General features: G+C 49.1%; 1 protein-coding gene across 5 annotated transcripts in view; it reads left to right on the top strand.

Annotated features, from left to right (window-relative positions):
* The window catches only part of GRIK4 (glutamate ionotropic receptor kainate type subunit 4), a 180264-nt gene that overhangs the window by 131691 nt on the left and 25845 nt on the right, over positions 1–22728 (top strand). For all 5 annotated transcript variants that reach the window (XR_010616437.1, XM_065697041.1, XM_065697044.1 and 2 more), the window contains exons 8-10: positions 7761–7922; positions 14451–14603; positions 15769–15873. Coding sequence is in view for 4 of the 5 variants with exons in the window: in XM_065697041.1 (XP_065553113.1) it covers positions 7761–7922; positions 14451–14603; positions 15769–15873 (420 nt within the window). In the remaining variant the exon portion in view is untranslated. The remainder of the gene's footprint in view (positions 1–7760; positions 7923–14450; positions 14604–15768; positions 15874–22728) is intronic.

Raw genomic sequence — 22728 nt, forward strand, 5'->3', positions numbered from 1 at the left:
TTTCTGTGCCTGCTTTCATGGCGTGAGCTCCAGCAGGGATTATGGTATTTGGCCTCACTGCACCAGGTTTGCTGGCCGCAAACCCCCTTGCTTTCCTTATGTGAGTGAGAAGGTGGACTCTCTTGTTATGCTTTGACAGATTTTACCTTGCAGTCCAGCCAGCCTTCCTGTTGTCAGGAGCTGATGCAAACCTTTTTGTAGAGCCCCTGATCGTTCTCTGGATTTATGGTTCATATTTTCCATGGCATGTGGTAGCAGGGCAAACAAATCAGGGTTTTGCAAGGATGCCAAAGCAATTTCTCCTCATTCTAGTTAGCATGAGAAAAGGAAGATTTAGATGAAGCAATAACTGTACCTCCCTGCGTTTTGCTGCCTGTGCTACCTTACCTGTCTGGGTCTTCTTTATGTGTTGTTCAGAGTCCATCCTGTGCTTGACTTCCAGTTGTTGGGTAAATCATTGTAAATCATAGAGCCCAGGCCCTCAGGTGTGTGAGCAAACCTCTCTTTTATCCTCTGCCCCCATGCTGGCTTGTCCTATTTGCCTTTCAGTCTTCCTACCCCTTGTTTTCCGAGAGCTGTGCTTCTCAGGTCCCAACCTTAGCACTTGACCTCTTCTGCTCTTCGAGGATTTGTCACTTCAAGCCCCAGGCTCCCTGCAGAGAAGCTGCAGTAAATTGCTTTCACGAAGGATGTGGGCAATGTATTTTCCTAAAGTGCTCTCATTTGAAGAACAGCCTCCCAAACTTAATAGCTCTCCTTGCATGAGGAGGTAAAAGACCCGTCATTACCAGCATACGGCACATTGATGTTGTGATGCATCAACTTCCCAAGAGCAATCAGATTATATATGGATGGCTCCCCTAATCTGTCCCTGAGTTCATTGAGATCACAGTTCCTCTCTAGCCACATGAATGGTCCCGTAACAGTGCATTGGGTAGGTCTCCCACATGCACTTACCTGCTTAAAAGGCCACAATTTGCTGCTGTGATGACTTTCTTCTTTCAGAGGAATTGATTTTTACATGTGGCCCATTATGAACTTATTGACTCTGTTAATAGTTTATAAACAAACTGAACCTTTCAGGAAAACCATAAAGCCCTTAACGTAATATTGTCCACTTGAGCAAAGAAATAAATGTGTTCTTACAGGAGTTTAGCAATGACTAACAGACTCAGCAGCTCAGCCCCGAGGGCAAGAGGGTCCAGAGAGGCAAAGACAGGTATTTTCTCCACTGATACATCTAACAGAGAAAGTTTGATCTCAGGGGAGAAATTGGTAGTGATGGCAGTCCCTGGCATGCCTCTTATGGAGAATGAGAGGTACCACCTGTCCCCTGGGAGACTCATTCACTTTAATCTGCCTTCTGTTGATATGCACTTTGTCCTTCTATACTGGTACTCTTGCTGCTGTTAATGATCTCCATCAGTACGAGAGCAGTGTAAGGGACTTCAGTGACACAGGAGCCTAAAGTCTTTTCAAGCTCCTTGCGAGGAAGCCATATGGTTGGGTGTCCCTGGAGGAAGAGCAATCCTTCTGCTCCCCTTTCTGTCAGCGAGTCTTGCTCTGGAGTCAAGATGTTGTTCGTGCCTGAACTATAAAGACCTGGAGTAACTGCAGAGCGGTTGTACCACATCTGTTCCATGTAAAAAGGACCAGGATGGTACTTTCTGCTCCTTTGGACTGAGCTTACTAGTCCTGCCACCCGTGGCCTGGGGAAGGAGTCCTTGGACAGAGCTTTGTCCAAAGAACCAAGAGCTGAGATGCTTTAGCTCCTCTGTTTAACCCCAGCCCAGTGACTCATGATGCACACTGGCACCCGGTGATGTCAGCAGCAAAGTCAGTAGAGCTGTGCTGACTTTGCACTAGCTGAAGGCTTGGCTCTTGCCTGAAAGCTGCCGGGCAATCTCAGTATGGGAATTGAAGGGCTGTGTTTGGAGGGTGACAGCTTCTCTTAAGCACCAAATCCTCTTGAAATGGAAGTTTTGCCAGAGTGAGAGCTTAATAGAGAAATGGAAGCCTTGGCCCGGTATTCTTCCTCCCATCCCACGTAAAAACAGAGAAGGAACAGTGTGTTCTGGACCCACGGAGAGCTGAGCCTGGTGTAAATCAGCCTTCGCTGCCGTCAGAGGGCCAGATCCTTGGCTGGGACTGAGGGGAATGAGGTCAGTGCAGCATAGAGAGCTTACAGCACCAGGCGTTTCTGCTGCTGAGCAGTGGGCAATGACAGTGACAGAGGGGGGCTTGGAGGCTGTTAATCAGCAGATCCAAAAATCCAATAAAGTCCTTGCAGTGATTGAGAGAGGAAATAACTGTGTGTGTGTGAGCAAGAGACAGGAGGGAGATGGACTTCTTGGAGTCATTGAGAGGAGGGAGATGGACATCTTGGATTCGTTGAACAAGTCCCGTTCTTTCCAGGGCTTTGGGATGGGGTAAGGCCAAGCCGGGTGTGGGAAGGTCTCAGGGTCACTATAAAGGAAACAAGCCCACCTTTACATCTTTATCCTTGTCTCCAGCGTGCCGGTAGTGCTCGCTGTCTCCCTGCTTCCTGGGTGATCCAGGTTATTAAAACTGTGATAAGAATCGAGTCAGGAGCAAGGTTCTGCGCACACAAATGGGATGCAGAACAATATCACCACCAAAATCAATAAAGCTGGAAGGAGCTCAATAGCTGATGCAGAGTGCTGAGTAGCAAAGCGGCAGTCTGCCGCTGCGGGCTGAGCAATTACTGGGAGCCACTCGCTGAAGTGAGACCTCAGCATGGCAGGGCAGGGGAGTCTCGAGGGCTCAGAGCTCCACACATGAAACAATATTTGCTTATGAGGCAGGCTGCTATTACACTAATGATCATAGACTGGTTTGGGTTGGAAAGGACCTTAACATCATCCAGCTCCAACCCCCTGCCGTGAGCAGGGATGCCTCACGCTAAACCATGTCACCCAAGGCTCCGTCCAACCTGGCCTTGAACACTGCCAGGGGTGGAGCATTTACTTCTTTGGGCAGCCTGTTACAGTGCCTCACCATCCTCACAGCAAAGAACTTCTTCCTTATATCTAACCTGAACTTTCCCAGTTTTAAACCATTTACCCGTTAGTCCTATTACTACAGGCCCTGAAATGACCCCCTTCTTGGCTGGCCCTTTCCATGCAGAAGTCCCCAGCCTCTTCCCAGATTTGGGAGGGAGGATGCGATGGATGGCAGTAGTGAGGAAAGACCTTGGCCATGCTTTGTAGGGCCTACTTTAGTCTGGGAGTGGATCACTTAGGTGCAGATCTGGGAGGATACTTGATAAATGAGATGCTTATATATGAAGGCTGACTTTGATGCTTTGCATTGTAAGGCACGTTGTTAACCCACGTCTCTTCGAGGCTGAATTGCGCTGTCAGGTTTTTAATTGCCTGCTGTTTTTAGCTCTGCGCCTCAGTTTCCTCCTCTGTATTCAAGGCAGAATAATTTCCTGGCAGGAGTCCCCAGGAGGCAAGGCAGCCCCCTCTGATGCTGGTTTTGTTCTCTGACACGCGCTGTGCTGTGGCAGTGTGAGGAGCAGTGTGCTGCTGTTGTGTTGTAGAGAGGGAAACAGGGCAGGAGGGGATCTCCATCAGAAACCCACCAGCACATTGCAGGAGCCCTACTGCCAGTGGGAGCTGAGGTGGGAGAGGACTGGTGGGTGCCAAGTCCCAGTTGGGATCAGCTGGCCTGTGATCTGAATGTGCAAGTCAAGAGAGTAATATGCCTGTACCTTATGGGTTTATGTTCCTAATGGAACAGAGCGTATAGCCTGTAAATCTCCTGATCCGTAACTTGCAGCTAGTGATGCCAGAAAATCCAAGCTCATGGCTTTAAAATCATGAATTACAGGGCTTGGTTGTGTGGCTTTTATTAGCCAGGTTCTCCAAATAGTCTAAATGTTCAGGTCACTCCATAGCTTTTGTGTGCTGCTGTAAAGTGAGAGTGCAGGTCGAGTGCTGCATGAAGCACAGAAACCCAAGAGTGATTTCATCCTCTAATAGCTCCTCCACTGCTGTCTCCCAGGGAACCCCTTTGTATTCAATTAGCTAATGTGTGCCTAGCACTTGGAAAATATAGAGTACTATAGAATTGCTAAGTGTTGTTATTTAACAGCACATATTTAGTGGTTGCAGCCCCGTATAGAAGTCAGAAAATCTACCCTGTAATTGCCTGGTGCTGCTGCAGAATTTGCTGTGATTTGAGCAAAGCTTGGGGATTTCTCTTCTCTAAAAGTTGATTAATTTTGGCTGCAGACCCTCTGGGGCTGCTTTCCCTGAGATCTCCTCCCACAGAATGATGGCTTTTGGTGGGTGCTTTAAAACAACAGGCTGAAAAGAGGGGTAAGAATTCAGACAGCCAGGATCTGTGTATCTGGAATTCACCTTGGCTTGATGTTTGATGGTCTTCTCTGTGCCCCAAGTTGGACTGGTCAGCATAAAGGAGCTGGGCTGAGATGGGAGGGCAAAGTGCTGGTCAGTCATTGCAATTGTTCTAGTGTAGGGAGGGGGGAGAAGGCATTGGCAGTGGAATAGGTGGTGATGAGAGAGAAGCTGTTTGCACCCATCTCTGTGATTCACTCCTTCTTGGGTCCACCAGGTATTTGTGCAGGCAGAGGAGGCTATAACACCAGGGCTTGGAGTCCTCCAGAAAGAACCTGCTGATAGGTGTGAGTTATTTTCCTAATGGCTCCTTGCTTGTATTGCCCTGGAAAGCTATCTTCTAGGCTACAAAAGCATCAGCCAGCACTGCAGATAAGGAAGAGTAACTACATGAGCTGAGGAGAAGGGAGGAAAAGCAGTTGTGAAACTACCTTGTGTAAGCAGTAGGCTCACCAGCTTTGTCTGCCAGCCAAAACAAGGTCAGGTATCAATGCCACAGTTGTGCCTAGCTTAGGCAAAAGTCAGCTTCAATGTCAAAGAGAAATCTAACACTGAATCCCCTTGTACCTGCTGCGGAGCCATTCGAGTGTCTTCTCAAATCGGAGCAGTATTTCTCTACCTCAGTCTGGTGTTTGTCAAGGTAAATGCTGTAACACTTGCACACAAATACATGGTGAGAGGAGCCGTCTGGGATCATCTCCAGAGCAGGGTTTTCCACCCCTTTTCCCAGCTGTGCTCATCTCTTGCCAGGCAGCAGCAGAGGCTCAGCCATCACTTGCCATTGGGAGGGCAGGGTGGGAGGTGGGACCCAGGATGGGAAATCAGCTGCATGGTGCAAGCCTTGAATGGTAAATGAGTTTGTTTGCAGTCTGTGGGTTTGGAAATGTCAGGTGTGGTGAATGACTGTGTAAGACAGCTAAAAACAAAGAGGGGCAGAAGCTGAGCCGGCAGCTACTGAAGTATCTGGATGCTCTCACCCCTTTGCCTTCCGTAGCAAGCCTGACCTAACCAAATCTCTTATATCCCGTTGCAAACGAAGTGTGTCCCTCAAGGATGGTTTATCTCCGTTTCACTGCATAAGCAGCTCATGGCTCATTTCCGTGTTTCTGACCTGGGTCAGCAGAATGCTCTTGTGCATGTCCGATGGAAAAGCATTTAAAGGCAGAGGGTTGAAGCCAGGGCAGAGGGAAGGGATAGGGAGTGATGCAGAGAAAGGGTTGTGTACCATCCATGCGATCCCCCTGTGTTAGAGGTGAATGCTTTATGAGCATGACAACAACAGAAATGGGGTTTTCTGCAGCTGGAGGCTTGCCTAGAAAAAGACTAAAACTTGCAAGGACCAGCAATGGGAGCTGGGGAAAAGCTGCTGTTGACACTGGAAGCAGAGCAAATTGTTGACTCCAGGTCTGCCTGTGGTTGTCTTGTCAGGCAAACCCTGGCAGCTGCCTCCATCCTCATCAGGACACAGGCATTTCCCCAGGGAAATGAGGCTGATGTGTGTGTGGGTCCCTCTGGAATAAAGAGTGACCCAAGCCAGGGGCTGGGACTGACCTAACCAGTTCAAGCAGACTGGACCTGTGGGTCCAGCTTTGTCAATGCTGTGTGACTGGGGCAAAGCACACCTCTGCCTCAGTTTTCCCCTTGTGAAATGGGGCTCATTCCCTCACCCAGGAGTTGCTAATATAAGGAGCAGTGTCACAAACCTGCCAGCACTGAGCAAGCTCAAAAGCTTAGAAATGCTTTGAAGGGAGAAAAGGCACTAATAAATAAAGGCACTGATTTCAGCTGCATTGAGGTTGGGGTGGTCTGGCCTGAGATGGAAGCTTTGGACCGTGTGGCTGTTCTGATACATAACATCTCTTCTTTCTCCATATAGTGAAGCCAAGAGGGCAGTCGGGCAGCTGCTTGCATTGTCCCACACACAATTTGCCTCCCAGCTCTGTCTTGGGGGGAAGTGGCATTTTGCAGGGGCTGAACCTATCTCCTGCTGCTCTGCTTGCATCCAGGATCTCCTCAAGCCCAGGTTCTCATTAGCCATCTGCCCTCATTGCGTGGGTTGACAGGATGCTGTGGGTAAATGGATAACCTGTCAGGAAGGCAGGAGCATAATATCATTCAAATGAATCAATAGTTCGCAAGCAATTTCATGTTACCTAACGGTAATGCGGTTGTGTCCAAAACGCATTTAAATCCTGTGCCTGATAGCATCCTCATGGGACATTGCCGTGCTGGAATAGTCTTGTAAGTCCATGTCTGAGAGATTTACAGGCATTATTCCTACATGCACCCGTGTGCAGGAAAGATAAAAAATGCCTTGACTTGCTGAAATCTCATAGTCCACAGAGCCAAAAGGCATTTGTATTAGTGATGGAAGAGAATGGGCATCCAGCAGCTTCTGAAACTATCACTCCCACTTTCGCGCTCAGTTTTAGCAATTAGCAAAAGAGAAGTTAGTGAGGAAGGCACCATTATTTCCTGCTAGTAGGACAAGAAAGGCTGGACTTTCCTCCAGGAAACTGGCTTTGTCGTGTAACTGCTTCTATTGATGTGAGCAGCAAAATAGAGCTTGTTTGGGGATGTTTTGGGCCTCTTTTATAGTCATTTTTATACATCTTACCACGTTGCTCTTCAGAAACGCAAGAGGATGAGCTGCATTCCAGAGCCCACAGTCAAAGCAACTTCCCACAGGGCCTTAGGATGTTCCATGAGTGGCATCTCCTCCTGGTACTCGATGGCAGAAAGGAGCAGTGCAGGGTTGCCTTGTGGGGAGGAACTGCTTTGATTTAGCAGCTTAAACTTGGTGTCACCGAATTGGACATGGTGGTGGTAGAGCTCACTGCTTCTCTAATGATTGCTGCCCAGGCTCTTGGAGGAGATAGATGATAGTAAAGGACATTAGCTTCTCTCCAGACGTGGGTCTCCGCAGTCTGGTGGTCTTGGTGGCCTGGGCATCCCTGCTGCCCTAGGTTTGGGTGAAGAACCATTGCCTGTGTCTTCACACTGGTGTTCTCAGCCGTAGCAATAGTCAGGCATAGCAGTGTTTTCATGGTGAACACTGGGAGTGCCTTGGAGAAAGCATTGCTTGGGAAGTATAACTCTACTAAGGAGCTTTGTGCTCTGGATGTGCCACAATAAACCTGACCACCTCTGGCTGGTTACGGCAGGTTACTGGCTTCATCTGCAAAATATCGTCCTCCTCCCTGCCTCTGCCGCAACCTCTGTGTTGCATGGAACCTCCTGTCAGAAGAGTTGGTTAATAAGGAAATAGCCCCACAGTCAGGCGTGGTTAGCAGGCATCATGGTATCCAGTGGTTTTGAAGCTTTTTGTACCCGTTCTCTTCCCTAATCCCATTTATCTGTTTGGGGTTGTTGTAGGAGTTTTCCCTCCAGCGCCTGGACAACCTGCTCGACGACCGAGTCAACATCCTGGGGTTTTCCATCTTCAACCAGTCTCATGCTTTCTTCCAAGAGTTTGTCCAGAGCCTCAACCAGTCCTGGCAGGAGAATTGTGATCACGCTCCTTTCACTGGACCAGCAGTAAGTAAAATTCATTCCCGTTGCCTCCCTGAGCTGGAAGTTGCTATAAACCAACAGGAAAACCTTGGGAAAAGAGCTGGTTCAGAGCAGGCAATGCAGTGTGAAGACCATGTGAAGAGGCAGAAACTCTGGTCTTAAATGTATGGTTTCAACTACTTATTCCACCCCTGTGCTAAAGAGCTGGGGCACATCACCAGGCTGCTGTCATACTGCTGTACCTTGAACTGGCTTTTGTGGTGGTTGGTCTTGGGTGATGGTGGTCCAGAACTGGGAAGGATGAACTGGACAGAGCTGCTTAGTTAAGTAGGTAGGAGAGGACTTCGAGTGTTGAGCATCCTTATCTGCAGAATACTAAAGTGATCCTGAAAGTCTGCAGCCTTCCAGGGGGGACCCTGGGGGGACATGTGGGTATAGAGCTTTAGAGGGCTTGTCTGTGCTTGAGTGGCTGTTCAGCTTTAAATTAAAGCCTCATCTTAATTTGGATTATATTTAAATGCGTGTGCAGGGGGTGATGCAGCCCTGTTACAGCGTTTCCCTTGTGAAATCTGTCCCTGTCTGTGTATTTTATCTCTAGGAAAATGGCTTGTGGAAGAGGGAGTCTGGATGCAAATAGGATAAAAAGGGCTGGGCTTAGGCAGATGCCAAGGGGCTGTGTTGAGTTAGATGCTCCCTGATGAGCGTGCAGATCAGCACCGAGATCTTCCCTAGGGACTCTTTATAACTGGAAAGGTTTGCGGAGCAGATTTGCTAACTCTGGGATGTAGGGGGTCGTGGTTGGAGCTGGGGGAGAGCAGAGAGAGAAAATGCCATCGGTGGAACCATTTGCATCGCTTTTAATGACTTCATAGTCTCCTTAACAAGCTGAGGGAGCTGTGTGCAGCTGAAAGCCTCCTTATCACCACAGAAGTGTTATTAAACAGGCAAAATAAGGAGCTTTCTGCCCTTTGTGTCTCCATATTGTTGGCTTGCCATGGAGCTCAGGTCACAGTTAATACGTGCCTGGGACCATCCTGCTTTCCCTCCTCCCAGCCCTGCTGTGCAGATATGACTGCAGCGAGCTTGCCGTCTGCCCTGCTAAATCTCTCTAGGGTTGCTACCAGGAAGCTTCCTATTTGGATGACAGTTGCAGGGGCTGTTTGGAGTCATTAAAAATAAATTTCCTTTTATTAGTACAAACAGAAGACAGTAGAAACTGGAGCGATGGGGGAATAACTCATCTCATTGTGCCTTCTTTACCCTGTGTTGTCTTGAACAACCAGCAAAATGAGGTGGAAGGATGCAGGAGTATGCCCCATTGCAGCACTTTCTTTAAAGAATGAAGGAGTTTGGAGCTGAATGGAGCTGTCTGGTTTGTGAGCCTGAGCCTAAATCACCCGTCAGTGTAATATTAAGTCAGCTGCATGCTCCTTTCAGTCATTCATGGAGTGTAATCAGGCATAGAGCAGGCTTCCTCCTGGGCCAGGGAGGACACGTCTGGAGGCAGGGGGCTTGGCCACGCTGCATTGCCCTGATCTAAACACTTCCAGCCCTGCTGTCATTACGGGACCTGCCCTGAGGGCTGTGGTGGCTTCCCAAGCACTTGCTCTGTGGCTGCTCTTGGCTGTGATGGGTAGCTCCCCTTGTGCTAGTGGTGCTCAGCTGCCTGGGAGGGACCGTAACCCTTGTCATACAAATGGGGAAGTGACTTTTCGCATTATCTCAGAGCCAGGCAATGCACAGCACTACTGGAAAATGGGTTCAGTTCTCCTCAGGCCTAGTGTAGAGCCTTAACCAAAAGGTGATGTCTTTCTGATGATGTGAAGGTTCACCCTCTGTTTGTAGCAAAGCTCCATCACCAATATGCCGTGTCCCAGGTAATGGGAAAAGGGCCTGGCCCTGGGTGCTGAAGATGCAGATCAGAGGTTAAGTCAAATATTCCCTGGCAGGGAATGTGTTTCCTCTCCTGTGCCGCAAGGGAAGTCCAGTACCATTTTCCTATGCATTGTCTCTGCTGTTGGAAATCTGGCAGGTTGCACCTCTCTCAGTGAGAACTTCCCCTTTTAGTCCTGAGGAGCAGATATCTTGTGGGATAGCTCATACTAAAGGGATAAAAGGGGAGCTCAACAGCTGGAAGTGACAGGAGGGAGGCTTCCTGTAAGCTGCAAAATCCCAGGGCTTTCTTGCTAGAGCTGAGAAAGCATCTGAAGAAGGAGGAGGGAGCTGCTTGCTCTAATGCTATTCTCATTAATCACACTGCAAAGAAAGGAAATCAGAGAAAATCATTTAAATTACAGATGGCTAGATTAGGTAATTAGAATTTAGGCTAAAACAGATGTTTGTAATGAAGTGTTTATGTCACTGAATAAAATCCAGATTGTAAAGTCTATTTCACAGGATTTAAATGGTTTCAGTTCTCTGTTATGTTTGGGGGCAAAGATACAGATGATGATGTTTCAGGAAGAAAGGGACAAAAACCCCACGTGGCAAACCCCAGGCTAGCCAAGCCTGTTCCTGTTTCCCTGGAGATGAGTTTACCTTTAAGCATGGCCTTTACGTGGCAGATTTCTGTCAATATAAAGTGGGATCTTCCAATTTCCCATGTCATGCCTGCTGTTAGTTTAGAGGGGTAGATCCGCTGTAGTTTACCCAGGGAGAGCTCAGGCACCATCACTACTCCTGAGGTGCAGGGCATCCGATAGCATTGGTTGTCTTGCAGACGCTGGTCAGAATGGTCCTGCCAGCTGATGTGTGCAGGACTGGAGATGGGTTTCTTGACCCTTTCTAGTTGGTGACTTGTTCCTAAGGCTTCGTGCCACTGCAGTACCTTAGCTCTTGGGTACAGCCTCCAGGCTCCCTTTTGTGGAGCCTTGTTGTGATGAGGCATCCATCAGGTGGCAATTTTTATCAGCAACTTTCATTGTCAAGAAATAGGCTTAAAGGATAGAGGGAAGCCTCTCGAGACCCATGAATCTTCGAGCAGAGGACCACTGCTGAGCTTACAAGTCTTTCACATGCAGCCCGTCGCAGAGCTCTTACATTGCAGAGATGGCACAAACCCAACAGGGACCTGTGCAAATCAGACGATGCACACAAGGAAGAGAATCAATTTGTTAACAGGCAAATTGGCTTTTTGTGACAGAGTGACAAAGCTGTGGTTTAAACTGAGAGCATAAAAGTAGAGAGATTTTATAGGTGACTTGAAGAACAATGTACACGAGAGCAGTGACGGATCCATTTGCTGAGTCTGCGCAGAAGCAGTTCGAAAGGTGCTGCCTCCATCCCTCTTTGCACTCCTCTGCTGAAGGTGATGGTCCCAAAGCATGAGAGACCATGTGGTTAAAATGCCCCAGTCCTCATGTGAACCTTCGGGGCTGCAGGAGATGGCTTCAAGCAGTGAGCTTGCGTTAACCTTGTTAAAGCCAGTTAACCTTGTGATAAGACCTACAAAAGCCAGAGAGGCCTCTTCTGAGCTGCTGCACTCCAATGCTGTCTAATTGCGAACGGTTTCCTCCACACAGCCTGCATCCCAAATGACCTTGCTGTGTTGAATATGGTTTATGTGAGCTCCTGAGTGAATAGTGGTGGAGGGAGGTGGCCATCAGGTGGGTGGTGCAGGGCAACACAGCAAATGCTGCATTGAGTTGAGATGAGAGGTTAATGGGAGAGAGACCACACTTGTGATGGGGTTGTAGGTGGAATGAACCTCCTCCCTAGGTCTGAGTCGTGGTGGCTATTCAAGAGATACTGAAGGGGGAATCCAGGTAAGTGCATGGGTCTGTCTTGCGTGTTGCTGTGCTGCCCGGCTCCCGTGCATCCAAGTGTCTTGCTTCAGGGCCACACAATTGAGAAGCTGACGTAGGAGCCTGGTTTTGAGCCTGAAGGGGCAGGGGATGTCTGGCATAAATGATAAGCAGCATTAGGAATGGAAATGTGGTGCTTCTGAGGACAGCTGTGATTTTTCTTTAAGAAAGGAAAGAGGGATGTTGGGGTATATTGAGGATGTGGGAGGAATTCCCATGCCCAGCACAGAGGACTTGATCCTGTGTATTACAGCCCTCACCCTAATCCCTAAATTGTTTGAAATCATAAGGGGGCTGCCAGAAATCCTGAAATTGAAGCTTAGGAGTAAAATATCCTAATCAATAATGCCAAATGCTTCACTAAGACATACAAGCCTCTTGCTCACCAGCTAATAAGAGATCATTAACTGCTCGTGACAATGGAAATGAAAACCCAACAGGAGACAATTAAAAACGCTAGGCCAATGTTCTCATTTGGTATGAGATGATGAAACTTTTCGGTCACAGGGGTTGCATTTGCTCTCATAACAGTTTTGGTTGGCCAACTGGTGTTATCATGGTTCCTGATTCAGGAAAGCAATTACTAATTGTATATGGTGTCTGTAACGGGAATGGGATTCAGTCCCCATGAAGCTGGAGAGCTTCATGGAACAGGGGCTGAGGGCAAGACAGGATGAAAAGGTCCTATTAGAAAAAGAATCTGTATTAAAGGTAAAAGAGAAAGGTAGGGAGAAGAATGGATCAGCTCCTTCAAGAAGCTCTGGGAAATGCTTCCCAGGAGGGGAATGTTTAGGGCAGATGTGAACAGTAAGCAGAAACCCTCAGCAGACTTACCTGTGGAAGAAGTGCAGGAGAGTGGCTTGCTGCCATTGCAAAGGGACCTGTGGTGTCTCGTAGCTGAGGCAGGGTAGGAAACAGGATGCTCAGACTGGGGCGTTGGGTCACTGTAAGTGCCATTAAGTCACTGTGTGTCCTCAGGCTGCTCAGCTCCTCTGATTTACAGTTTATCTCCTGCAAAATAGCTGTGATAAAACTTCATAGCTCTGGAGCCAGTCAGTTCTTATTGTTAGCAGCAAGTTCTTGACATATATGACCGAAGGTGCTGCCTGTTGTGTGGGAGGCAGGTCAGATGCAAGACTGACAGGTGCCAGCTAAGTCATTCAGTGCTCCCTGAAGAGTTCCCTAAATGCTATTTGTGTAAAACAAGCTAAAATGATGCATGTAGGAAGGATGCGATAGAGCAAGTGTGAGCCTATACCAGGGTTGAATAAGTGAGAGGTTAGAGCTGGTGTCTGGGGTTTTGCTAGCATTAGGCTGGAGTCATCATGCCTTTTAACTCATGCAGCTTGCACGTTTCAAGGCTTCGTGCTGCTTGTCAGCTGCCTAATCCTGGGCCATTGTGGTCAATGAGGTCTTACCACTACTTGAGTAAGATCAAGCAGGGTTAAGTCTGGCTCACTCCGTTCCAATTTGTAATGCAGTGGAAGCCAAAGGTTCCTTGGGGTGAATGAACTGGGCAAGATTGTTCCTGCAGGGCCACTGCATAAACCTAATCAGGCTTTGGGAGGAATAGAGGACACAGATACCACTGAAGTGCTGCAAGCCACAGACAGGGAAAGGTGGGGGAAAGGAGCCCTACGCTAGAGATTGAACCTGTTGCCAGGAGCTGGGATGGTAAGAGGATGCTCTTGGAAAACATAGCCTTGATAGTAATGAGCTGCAACAACTTAATTCCAGCAGAGTCTGGAGGTGACAATAATTAGAAGCGAAATCTTAGTCACAACAGTGAACTTGAGAGAGCAAATGGCTGATTAGTACCTAGATCAAAACCCATCGAAACGGTTGTGCATGGGCGAAAAACACAGCTTCTGAGGCTTGATGGACAAAGAAATCTGACTGAAGGCAAACAAAGCACAAATGAGAAGGAGAGGGGATGAACTCCGTGATTCTGAGCACTGCTTCAGCAGAGTCATTACAGAGCAGGTAACAGCCAGCAGGAAAGTGGAGGCTGTTTCAAAGAACTAGATGGGCTCTACAAGGTCTGAAAGCCAGGGGTCTGTTAACAAGTAAATCTAGCAAAACCTCATTTTCTGTTGATCTGCCTCTCAAAGGAGGATTCTTTGGTGCCTAATGAAGGCTGAAGCAGCAGTCATCTCTCCTTCTGTAGGTGTAGGCACAGGATCTTTATTCTGTCCTGCTGCCTACATATGAACTTCATAAACCTGATGCTCGCAGGCGTATTCCCCTTGGCCAGCAGTTTGATCAGTGGTCAGCCAAGCAGCAGAAAACACACCTTGCTTTGGGAGGCTTCGTTACTTTAGGAAACTGAGATAGAAAAGAATGGGAAGCAATAGGGACAAATAGAGGTAGAAAGGTGAATAGTGATGGAGAAAACCCTGAGGAACAAGCAGGCAGAGATAGAAAGGGTAGGGAATCAAGCAAGAAGAGAAGGAGAAATAGACTGGGAGTGAGTCTGGCAAAGGGATTACTCTTGCCCCAGTGATGCTCACAGAGGCACAGCAGTTCAGGGATGCTATTGCTTTTGTTCTCCCTGTCCTCAGATGGGTGCAGACAGGGTGCAGGATGTTGCTGGAACAGAACGATGGGCAAGCAGGGCTTCCTGTCCTCACAGGGGAGGACAAGCATTTTGCCCCTTTCTGATCCCATTGAAGGTTGTGGGTAGAGCCGCAAGGTCCCGAATGTGCTCGATTTTTGTCTTCCCATCTCAGCTCCTTCTCTTTGCCCGCAGCTCTCTTCGGCCCTGCTGTTCGATGCTGTGTATGCTGTGGTGACCGCCGTGCAGGAGCTGAACCGGAGCCAGGAGATCGGGGTGAAGCCCCTGTCCTGTGGGTCTGCCCAGATCTGGCAACACGGCACCAGCCTGATGAACTACCTGAGAATGGTGAGAAGGGACTGACGTTCAATGTGTCGGGAGCTAGCGCTCGTCGCTGCCAGAAGGGAAGATGTGTGTGTACATGCTGGTGTTGGCACGGTCCTCAAGCACAGAGTGCCGGTTTGTTTGAAGGTGGCTCTGGGAATGAAAAGAGAGATCTGAGGGTTGGTTTGTCACCGGCCTTGGAACAACATGAAATGTGCCGTTTTCCAGGTTTTGCTGCAGAAAAGCTGAGGGTTTTTTAAAGCACAAATGTTTCCAAGTCATTTGAGCTCCGTTTTGAGTGAACTTGGATTGATGTAAGGTCATGCAGTACAATAGCTTAGTGCTCAGTGGCATGATGTGAGTTTGCCTATAATGGGGTTTGGGCTTCTTTGAACCCGAAAGCGTGGTTGTTGGAACTGGTCAAGCCTAGTTCTGTCATGAGAACAGATAATGAAGTTTCAGCCTTCTGCAATAGTTGGAGTTTCTCAATATGGTTCCTTGGAGCTGAGCTGGACCATGCAGAAGGATCCTGAGTCTGGGATGCAGCTGAAATGTCATGAGATGGGGAAACTTAATGAGATATTTCTTTCCTCCAAAGGAAAGCTCAGCTGAAATTGAACCTTGCACCACTCTGGTCCATGCCTGCCAACCATGCTTTGAATCTCACCCTTAGTCCAAGGCAGCTAAATCCTCCAGCTTCCCTTGGCTCTGTAGCTTGCTCCTCTTACTGAAGAGGTGCTCCAGCAGCAAGCAAGCGGTGGTTAATCTGCCCAGTGAGGCTAGACACTCATCCTGGCTCTGTTGCAACGTGCTCTTGTGTTAAATGCCATCCTGATGCTGTGAAACAGCACGGAATGGTTTGTGGAGGAATCCCCAGCCAGAGATCCGATGTGACACAGTGAAGAGCTCATGCCTGCTGCAGGGTTAGCCTGGGGATGGAGGGAGGCAGTGAGGGGCTGCAGTGGTGAGATCTGGGTAGCCATGCACCTCATGCTGCTGATGCTCCTGCTCCCCTCCATCTCTTTGCTACCCTTGCCAGACTCCAAAAGCCATTAGGACTGAGACACAAGGGTTGCATTGCTGTAGGTGCTAGGAGGATGGATGGCCGGTGCATGGGGCCTGTGGCTCTGCTGCAGGCAGTGGGGTGAGCTGCCTCGATGGGCGCTGTAACTCATTCTCTCTTGGACAGGTAGAATTGGAAGGTCTCACCGGCCACATCGAATTCAACAGCAAAGGCCAGCGATCCAACTATGCCCTGAAGATCCTGCAGCACACACGCAGCGGCTTCCGGCAGGTAAGAGCTGCCCTGGGGATGGTCTGTGTGTGGCATGGTGTGGATGTCGCAGTGGGTTGGCAAACAAACCACGTTTCACTTCATCGAGAACGTGGCTTGAGATGAGTCAGATGTGTCTTTATCGGGCCCCTGAGGTGGTGATTTTAGAGCCAGTATCTGTCCTGTCACAGTAACCCTTCTGTGCAAGAGGTAATTCGCAGCATCAACTGTGTGCCAGGTACAAGCTCACACTCAAGACACTTTAATTCTTAAGCTTGTGGAAACATGCGTACCCAGAGTAATTTGAATGAGGAAAAATGAGAGAATTTGCCATGAAATGGGCAATAAAGGGTACTATGAACCTTTCCAAATAACTCCTTCTGGGAAGGAAGGCGAAGGGGGCAATCCCATCTCAGGAGCTCCCCACCATCTCTCCCTAGCGTGCAGGAGGAAGTGTGAGATAATTTACCTCTTGGTTTATGGTGCGTGGTCCTCTGTAATGGGTTTGCTTAGCTCAGGCTCTCATTTGCTCAGCGCTCATAGAGTCCTTACAGCATTGGTCCTTTTTCTGCTTATTGCCTTCTTTCTGTCCAAGGGATGTTTTCTGGCTTCAGCTAAGGTTAAGAATGACCTTATGGAGCCGTAGATCTCAAACCGATGAGATAGCATCACACAAGCCCAAGGAGTTCAGGTTTTACTGGTAAATACAAACCTCATTCAGGGAAAGAAATGGAAGTCCCAGGAAAAGGGTTTTCATCTGGTTTATTTCCCTGCTGACAGCTCCACACCTGCCCTTTTCTCAGAGATTGCCACTTCTCCCACATGCTGACAGAGAACAAAAGCTGTTGTGTCTTACCCCACACCAACAGAGCATTTTGGCATTAGGAAATCTCTCCTGGTCTGGCAGCCATGAATGGTAGCCTTGGCAAGGATGTTGCCTGCCAGTTCTTACCTGTCAAGTGACAGCTCGGCTTTGATGCTGCCTTTAGCTGAGTGAGCAGGGGATCAAGATGGCATTTTCCCCACAGTAAGATAGCACCAATGCCCTTTTAATCATTTCCCCAACCCATCATACTCTGAGCAAAAGTGACAGATCCAAGCCCATCTGCATTAATAAGAGCACGCACTCAGCTGGAGCAAAGCGAGCAAATGCTGTAAGATTCATATGACAGCTATGGTTTTGATGTGTTTAAATGTGGCAGGGTGTTCACGTTCAACACACAGGTCCTCTTGTAGCAGTGCTTCCCCCATAGCTGCACAGAGAGCTCTGACTGCAGCCTAATCCACCCTGAGACACAAGTCTGCTCCTCAAACCCAGTCTGACAAGAGAAAACCTATTCAGACCTGTTGTAACAGCTCGGTAAATAAGCAGCTTTATGTTTCAGAGGTACCCAGGGGACTTGTCTGACTGATAGCAGTGCCAGGAGGGGTGTTAGGGCCCCTAAGAGGCTGCGAGTTGATCATGATGTGCCCATCTGGGAAAGGAATCCCTGGACAGAGCTCCCCTCTTGGTCCCCACAAAGGGAAGCCAAATGCCACTCTGCTGTGCCATAGGTGGTTATTTTCTTCTCACCAGCCTGGCTTCTTATAAGAAAAATAACTAAATAAATCACAAGAAATCATTTAATTAAACCCGCTATGAGGGGAGCAGGGTAAGGAACAGACATGCACATCCTGGAGACAGTTTTGTTCCCAAGGGTTATTATATTAACTCATTTGCTCAGGGTCTTGTTTGAAACACTCCTATTCCCTCCTTAGTTTTAATCAAGCTCACGCTCTCTGCCCATTCCTCTCTTTCCGTCTCTCTCTTCCTCTCTCCTTCCATCTATCGAAGCCACAGGGACTTCCAGCTCATCAGCTTTGATGGAGAATTCACTGAATTTGGAAGCTGATCGAGCCAGCAAGCAAATTAGAAGCACTTAGATTTTCTAACTTGCTGTTGCTTTTGGGCAAGGAGAGACAGGGCTTTTTGACATCCAATTTTTAATACATTTATGTAACGCACCAAACGTGCCTTTTCCCGATTTAGCTTAACTAGTGGCAATTTTTTCCACAGCCATATGAGAGCTGCTCTCTGTTCACAGGGTGTGCAATAAAGCACGGGCTCATTAATGTGCTGGTGATCCATAGATCTGATGAGGACTGAGTTTGGAAATGTCATCGTTTTATTTCCTGCCTTTCTTTGCCCCTTTAAAAAACACTGCAGCACAGAAAGCTCCGGTTTCGGCGCGGTGATGTGCAGTAAACAGGAGCTGAGGCTTGGCAGCTTCATAGGAGAAGGGAAAGAAGAGGAGCTGTGATTTAGACGCCCCAAGGAAGGCATCTGTGCAGAGGGGAGGCAAGGAAAGCTGCTGACAGAGCTGGAGCCCCACCATGGGCACGTTGTCCGCCTGTGACCCCTGGCTCTCACCCGGTCCTTGGTGCAGCCGATTAGTCACCTTTTAGTGCAAGGCTCTGCTGGTGTCCCAAGACAGAGCAGTGGGGGTGATGAGGGTGTCTAATCACTATGTTGATGGCATGCAGATGAGTTACCAGCCGATAGCTCTGAGACCCTCAGCAGTCCCCGTCACATCAAACCTTTTTAACTTGGAAGCGGCTAATCAGCCTCAATGGGACTTGTTTCTCTTTAGCTGTAACCCCCAGCAAGGGTTCAGGGACAGATCCTGCCAAGGGTCGAGTGTCTTTTGCCCCTTCCAGGACCCAATGAACTCGGAGTGTGGCACCATCAGTCCTGCCTGGGCTATGTCAGGTGTCAATCATGTTGTCTGAAAGGGATGTCTGGGGAGGCTGAGCATCATGGGGATCGCTGCGTGATCGCTGGTGGGTTGTGTGCATGTCTCGTGGTTGTACACTTGGTGCTCTCAGTGTCCCGTGCTAACTCCTGTGGGGGAAGCTTTTGCCTGGTTGTGTCCTTCAGGAATGCCAGCCACATGGTAGACCTGTGCAGTGTCCTCTGAAGGCTTTCTTGCAGTTGTTTTATTCCCTTTTCCCTCCCCAGAGCTCCCAGATTCCTCCCTCTTCAGGCCAACAAATGCACCGTGTACCTACTTAACTGTGTCTTCTCCTGGCACAGTAGCTTTCCTGTTAGCGTTGACAAGGCTCTCCAAACACAGATTCGATGAGAGATGATAGCATTTTGCACTCCTGCCTTTTCCTGTGGACATGAGAAAGGAGAGGTGAGGAATGCAAGCTGTGGGACAGTGCTTGCTAATCAGAGCCCTAAAGGTATCTGTGCTTGGCGCAGTGGTGGTCCCCTGCCTGTTTGAACACGTCTGTATTCAGGGCTGGCTTTACCTTAACTCTTAGCTGGGGAGTGAGGATGGTGAGTCCCTGTGGTGCCTCTGAAGCTTACAGAGAGCTCTTGCTATGTCATCACTCCCTGCCATCAGCTGCCGTTCAGGCCTGCGGGGCACTGAGCTGAAGACTTCATTAAAATCATTAGTTTGAGCAGTATTTTGTCATCTCATGCCACAAGGAACTTGAAAGCCCGGCATCATTAATGTGACTGTGTCTGAACCGGGGAGCTGAAGGAGTGAAGGAGTGAATCGGGAATACCCCGCTTGCATCTTGTTAGCCGCTGGTGATGAGAAATCCTTTAAGTGTCACTGATCATAATAACACCTTTTGCAGTGCAACTGCATTGAGGCACCTTTCCTGCCTGTGGGGATGGGGCAGTGTCATGAGCAATGGCACTTGCTTATTCCAGGCTCGAGGCTTTTTGGGCTGGGTTGCTCTGGAGCTGTGTGTTTGCTCCCTGCCTGTGATAAGGACATACAACAAGTCAGACCTGAGATGCTGGCAGGCATCGCAGGCAGTACAGGCTGAGGGGGCTGGCTCTCCTTCTGGCCCTGTAAGAGCATGGATGGGACTTTGTCCATCCCAGCCACAAGCTGTCATCTGTCACCAGGTTGGATAATCCCTCTCACAAATGCATGGATCTCCAGCTTGCAGCAAGGTGGTTGTGTTGCCCTCGTTGCTCTTCTGGGAAAGGTATGCCATCACTGAAGCTCCCTTGATCATTAGAAACCCTCTTCCAGTTTTCAGCCTGTTTATTTCTGGCTGGTTTATATCTATTTATTTTTGTGCCAGCGCTATCATTTTAGCTACAAAAGCTGTTCTACCTCTTTGCTATGGGCCTCCTCCACCTGCTGTATTTATACAGACCAATCATATGTGCTACTAAAAAATCCCAAGTCCTAAATATTCTTAAGTCCTAGTCCAGTGCCTTAACAACAGGATCATCTTATCCATGACCGTGTAGAGCATTTGATTGTTTCCTAACACATTTTGCAGGTGAATGTGTTTTGTCTTTTTCAGAGGCTTTTTACACATAGATAGAGGTGATTAAAATCACCTTGACATCCATCTTGCAAGAGAGGAAGAGATCTGATGATCCCAAACATCCGGACACATTACGCTTCAGGAGCAAACAGCAAGAGGAGTCAATTAGTGGCTTTAGCATGCTGTGAGGGGGACAGTGGTGAGCCGGAACAAGCCAGGATGGGCTTGAAGTACCCCAGCACATTGGGAGTGTTTGGCTTTGGTGCTGTATTAAGAGCAAGGTCAAACCCCCCGCACTGTCAGAAGGGGGGGAGGCAGTCAATTAGTCTCAGTGTGCCAGCAGGAGAGGGACAAATGTGGGAACAGTGAGGGCTGTTAACATTGAAGTTAATCTGTCACTAATCTCTGGTTGAGAAATCTAGGCAATGTTTAGGACTGATCGCTCAGAGAGGCGGTTGCTGCAGAGGGTCCCTTGTTTAGCAATCACAGCAAGAGGAAAGCACCTTTCTGCAGAGCCGGGGAATAGAGCCAGGATGAATTCCTCCCGTCTTGCTGATGCAGACCCTGCTCAGGCTAGTTAAACCTGTGCTTCAAGGACTCCCTGGCCATGAAGTGCATGGTAAATCTCCCAGTTTGGGACAGTTGCTCCTAGAGATGAGTCCTGCGCTACAGCGCAACTGTGATGCTATGAGCTTGGTGGTAGTAAAGTCACAACAAGCTGTCAAGAGAGCGGGATGCTCAAGATCTGCTCCTAGACATGCTGTCACTGTGCCTCCATCTGTCAGGTGATGCTAATAACCCTCAGTGCCTCTCCTGGTGGTGGTGAGCCATGAGAGTTGGTGCTTCCAATGCATTCAGAGGTCCTTGCCATGACTGGTGCTTTTAGCAGAGCATTATTAATGGTGGTGAAGGGGCTGGTCTGACGGCTCGGGGGAATAATCACCGTTGTGTTATTTACAGAGTAAACGAGCCCCTCCTGGGGACTCGGCCAGCTCTGCCTGCGCTGCTGCATCCCAGTGCCTCAACTCCAGCTGGGGAGGAGAGCAGACATGGACATGCACGTGGCTGTCCTTTGCTTCCCCTGCCTGCTTTCCTTCTGCAAAGCCATTGAGTCCAAGATGCCCTGTCTGCTTTTCCCACCGCTCCTTGTGCCTAGGGCTGAGGGGACTGGATTTGGGGTTCTTTACAGATGGCCACTATTGTAACGGCTTGTCATTCGCTCGGGCTGGATTTGCCCTGACAGCCAGAAGAAGAAAGGACTTGGCCCTTTCCTCAATGTCCAAAGCGATGCAGTCTGCTGACAGCGCAGTGGAATGCCTGCAGTTTCAGGTTGTGTTTGGCTGGGAAGTGACTCTGAAGTCCTCGAGCCATCAGTTATGCCAGAGGCAAAGCACTGCCAGGAAAAGAGACGGAGTGCGTGGAGTCAATCCTGGGGCGGTGTAAATCAGCGTGCCTCCCGTTCATTTCCATGGCAGTGCCTCCGCCTGGCCGGTGGCTCTGCTGTCGCCTTCCGCCCAACTCTTTGAACATAATAAGATTACTCTTTGACGGAAGAGAAATCGATTTGTTCCTACCACCCTGACAAGCGTGGCACAGCGAAAGGATAACCTGCCTGAGACCAACAGTGCCCGAGACAGCTCTTGTCAGTGCAGGAGAAGTGGGAATGGATTTGCTCTGGCACCGTGGCTCTAGAAGAGCTGTGAAGACACCCCTGTGCATTGGGGTCACCCACTCCCTCTTAGGGATGCAGCAGCTTGCTTGAGTGGTGTCAGAGGACTTTGGGACATGACAGAGGGAGAGAGGCTTTGCAGGAGAATAAGGGGAGAGAAGGGGTCTCAGAAGGAGCTGGCCTCCCTCAGCCACCGGTCTATCCATGAGATAAAACGGATGCTCTTTTAGGGAGCATAAGAGGGAGAAAGCCTAATTTGCATGCTCAGAACGAGCTGCTGGAGGTGCTGATCTCCCTGCCCAGAGCTCGGAGGGAGGGAGATTGGGCTCTTGAAGTTAAAATTAGGTTTTATAGAATATTCCTCCCCCCTGGCTGAAGGCAGCGGCTGGTTGCCTTGCGTCACAGCTGAGTCACAACGGCCTCCCGAGCACGGGAGGACCGGTCCCTGCCACTGGTGCTGGGAATTAGGTTTGCTGCAGCGATGCTGAGGCATGGTTGGTGAATTAGGCTGGCCGTGGAGCTGTCGGGGGTGATGAGCCTGAGTCAAAGAGTTTGGACGTACTTAATCATTGTAGTTGGCATCCGTTACAGTAGATAGAGGCGATGAGTCATGGTGCAGCACCACTAAGAGCATGGCTTCATTTCACCAACTGCCACCAAGGTGGAGCTGCTGGTCAGGGCTGGAAGGCATCTGCCCTGCGTTGGCACCGACTGCTGCTCTGGGATTGCAGGGGAAGCCGTGATGCTGTGATACTGCCTGTCAAGTGATGTTTTCCTCCAAGGAACAAACAGTGCCTATAGCAGCCGTCAACTAATGACAGTGACACCCACAGGAGGACAGCAAGAGGTTTTGCTTGCTTTCAGGCAGGTGAAACCTTTGTTACACAGACAGCATAAGGCAGGGCAGGAATCTGGGGGCAGGAACC

Source organism: Lathamus discolor, chromosome 17, assembly GCF_037157495.1.
Source record: "Lathamus discolor isolate bLatDis1 chromosome 17, bLatDis1.hap1, whole genome shotgun sequence".
Lineage (NCBI taxonomy): Eukaryota > Metazoa > Chordata > Aves > Psittaciformes > Psittacidae > Lathamus > Lathamus discolor.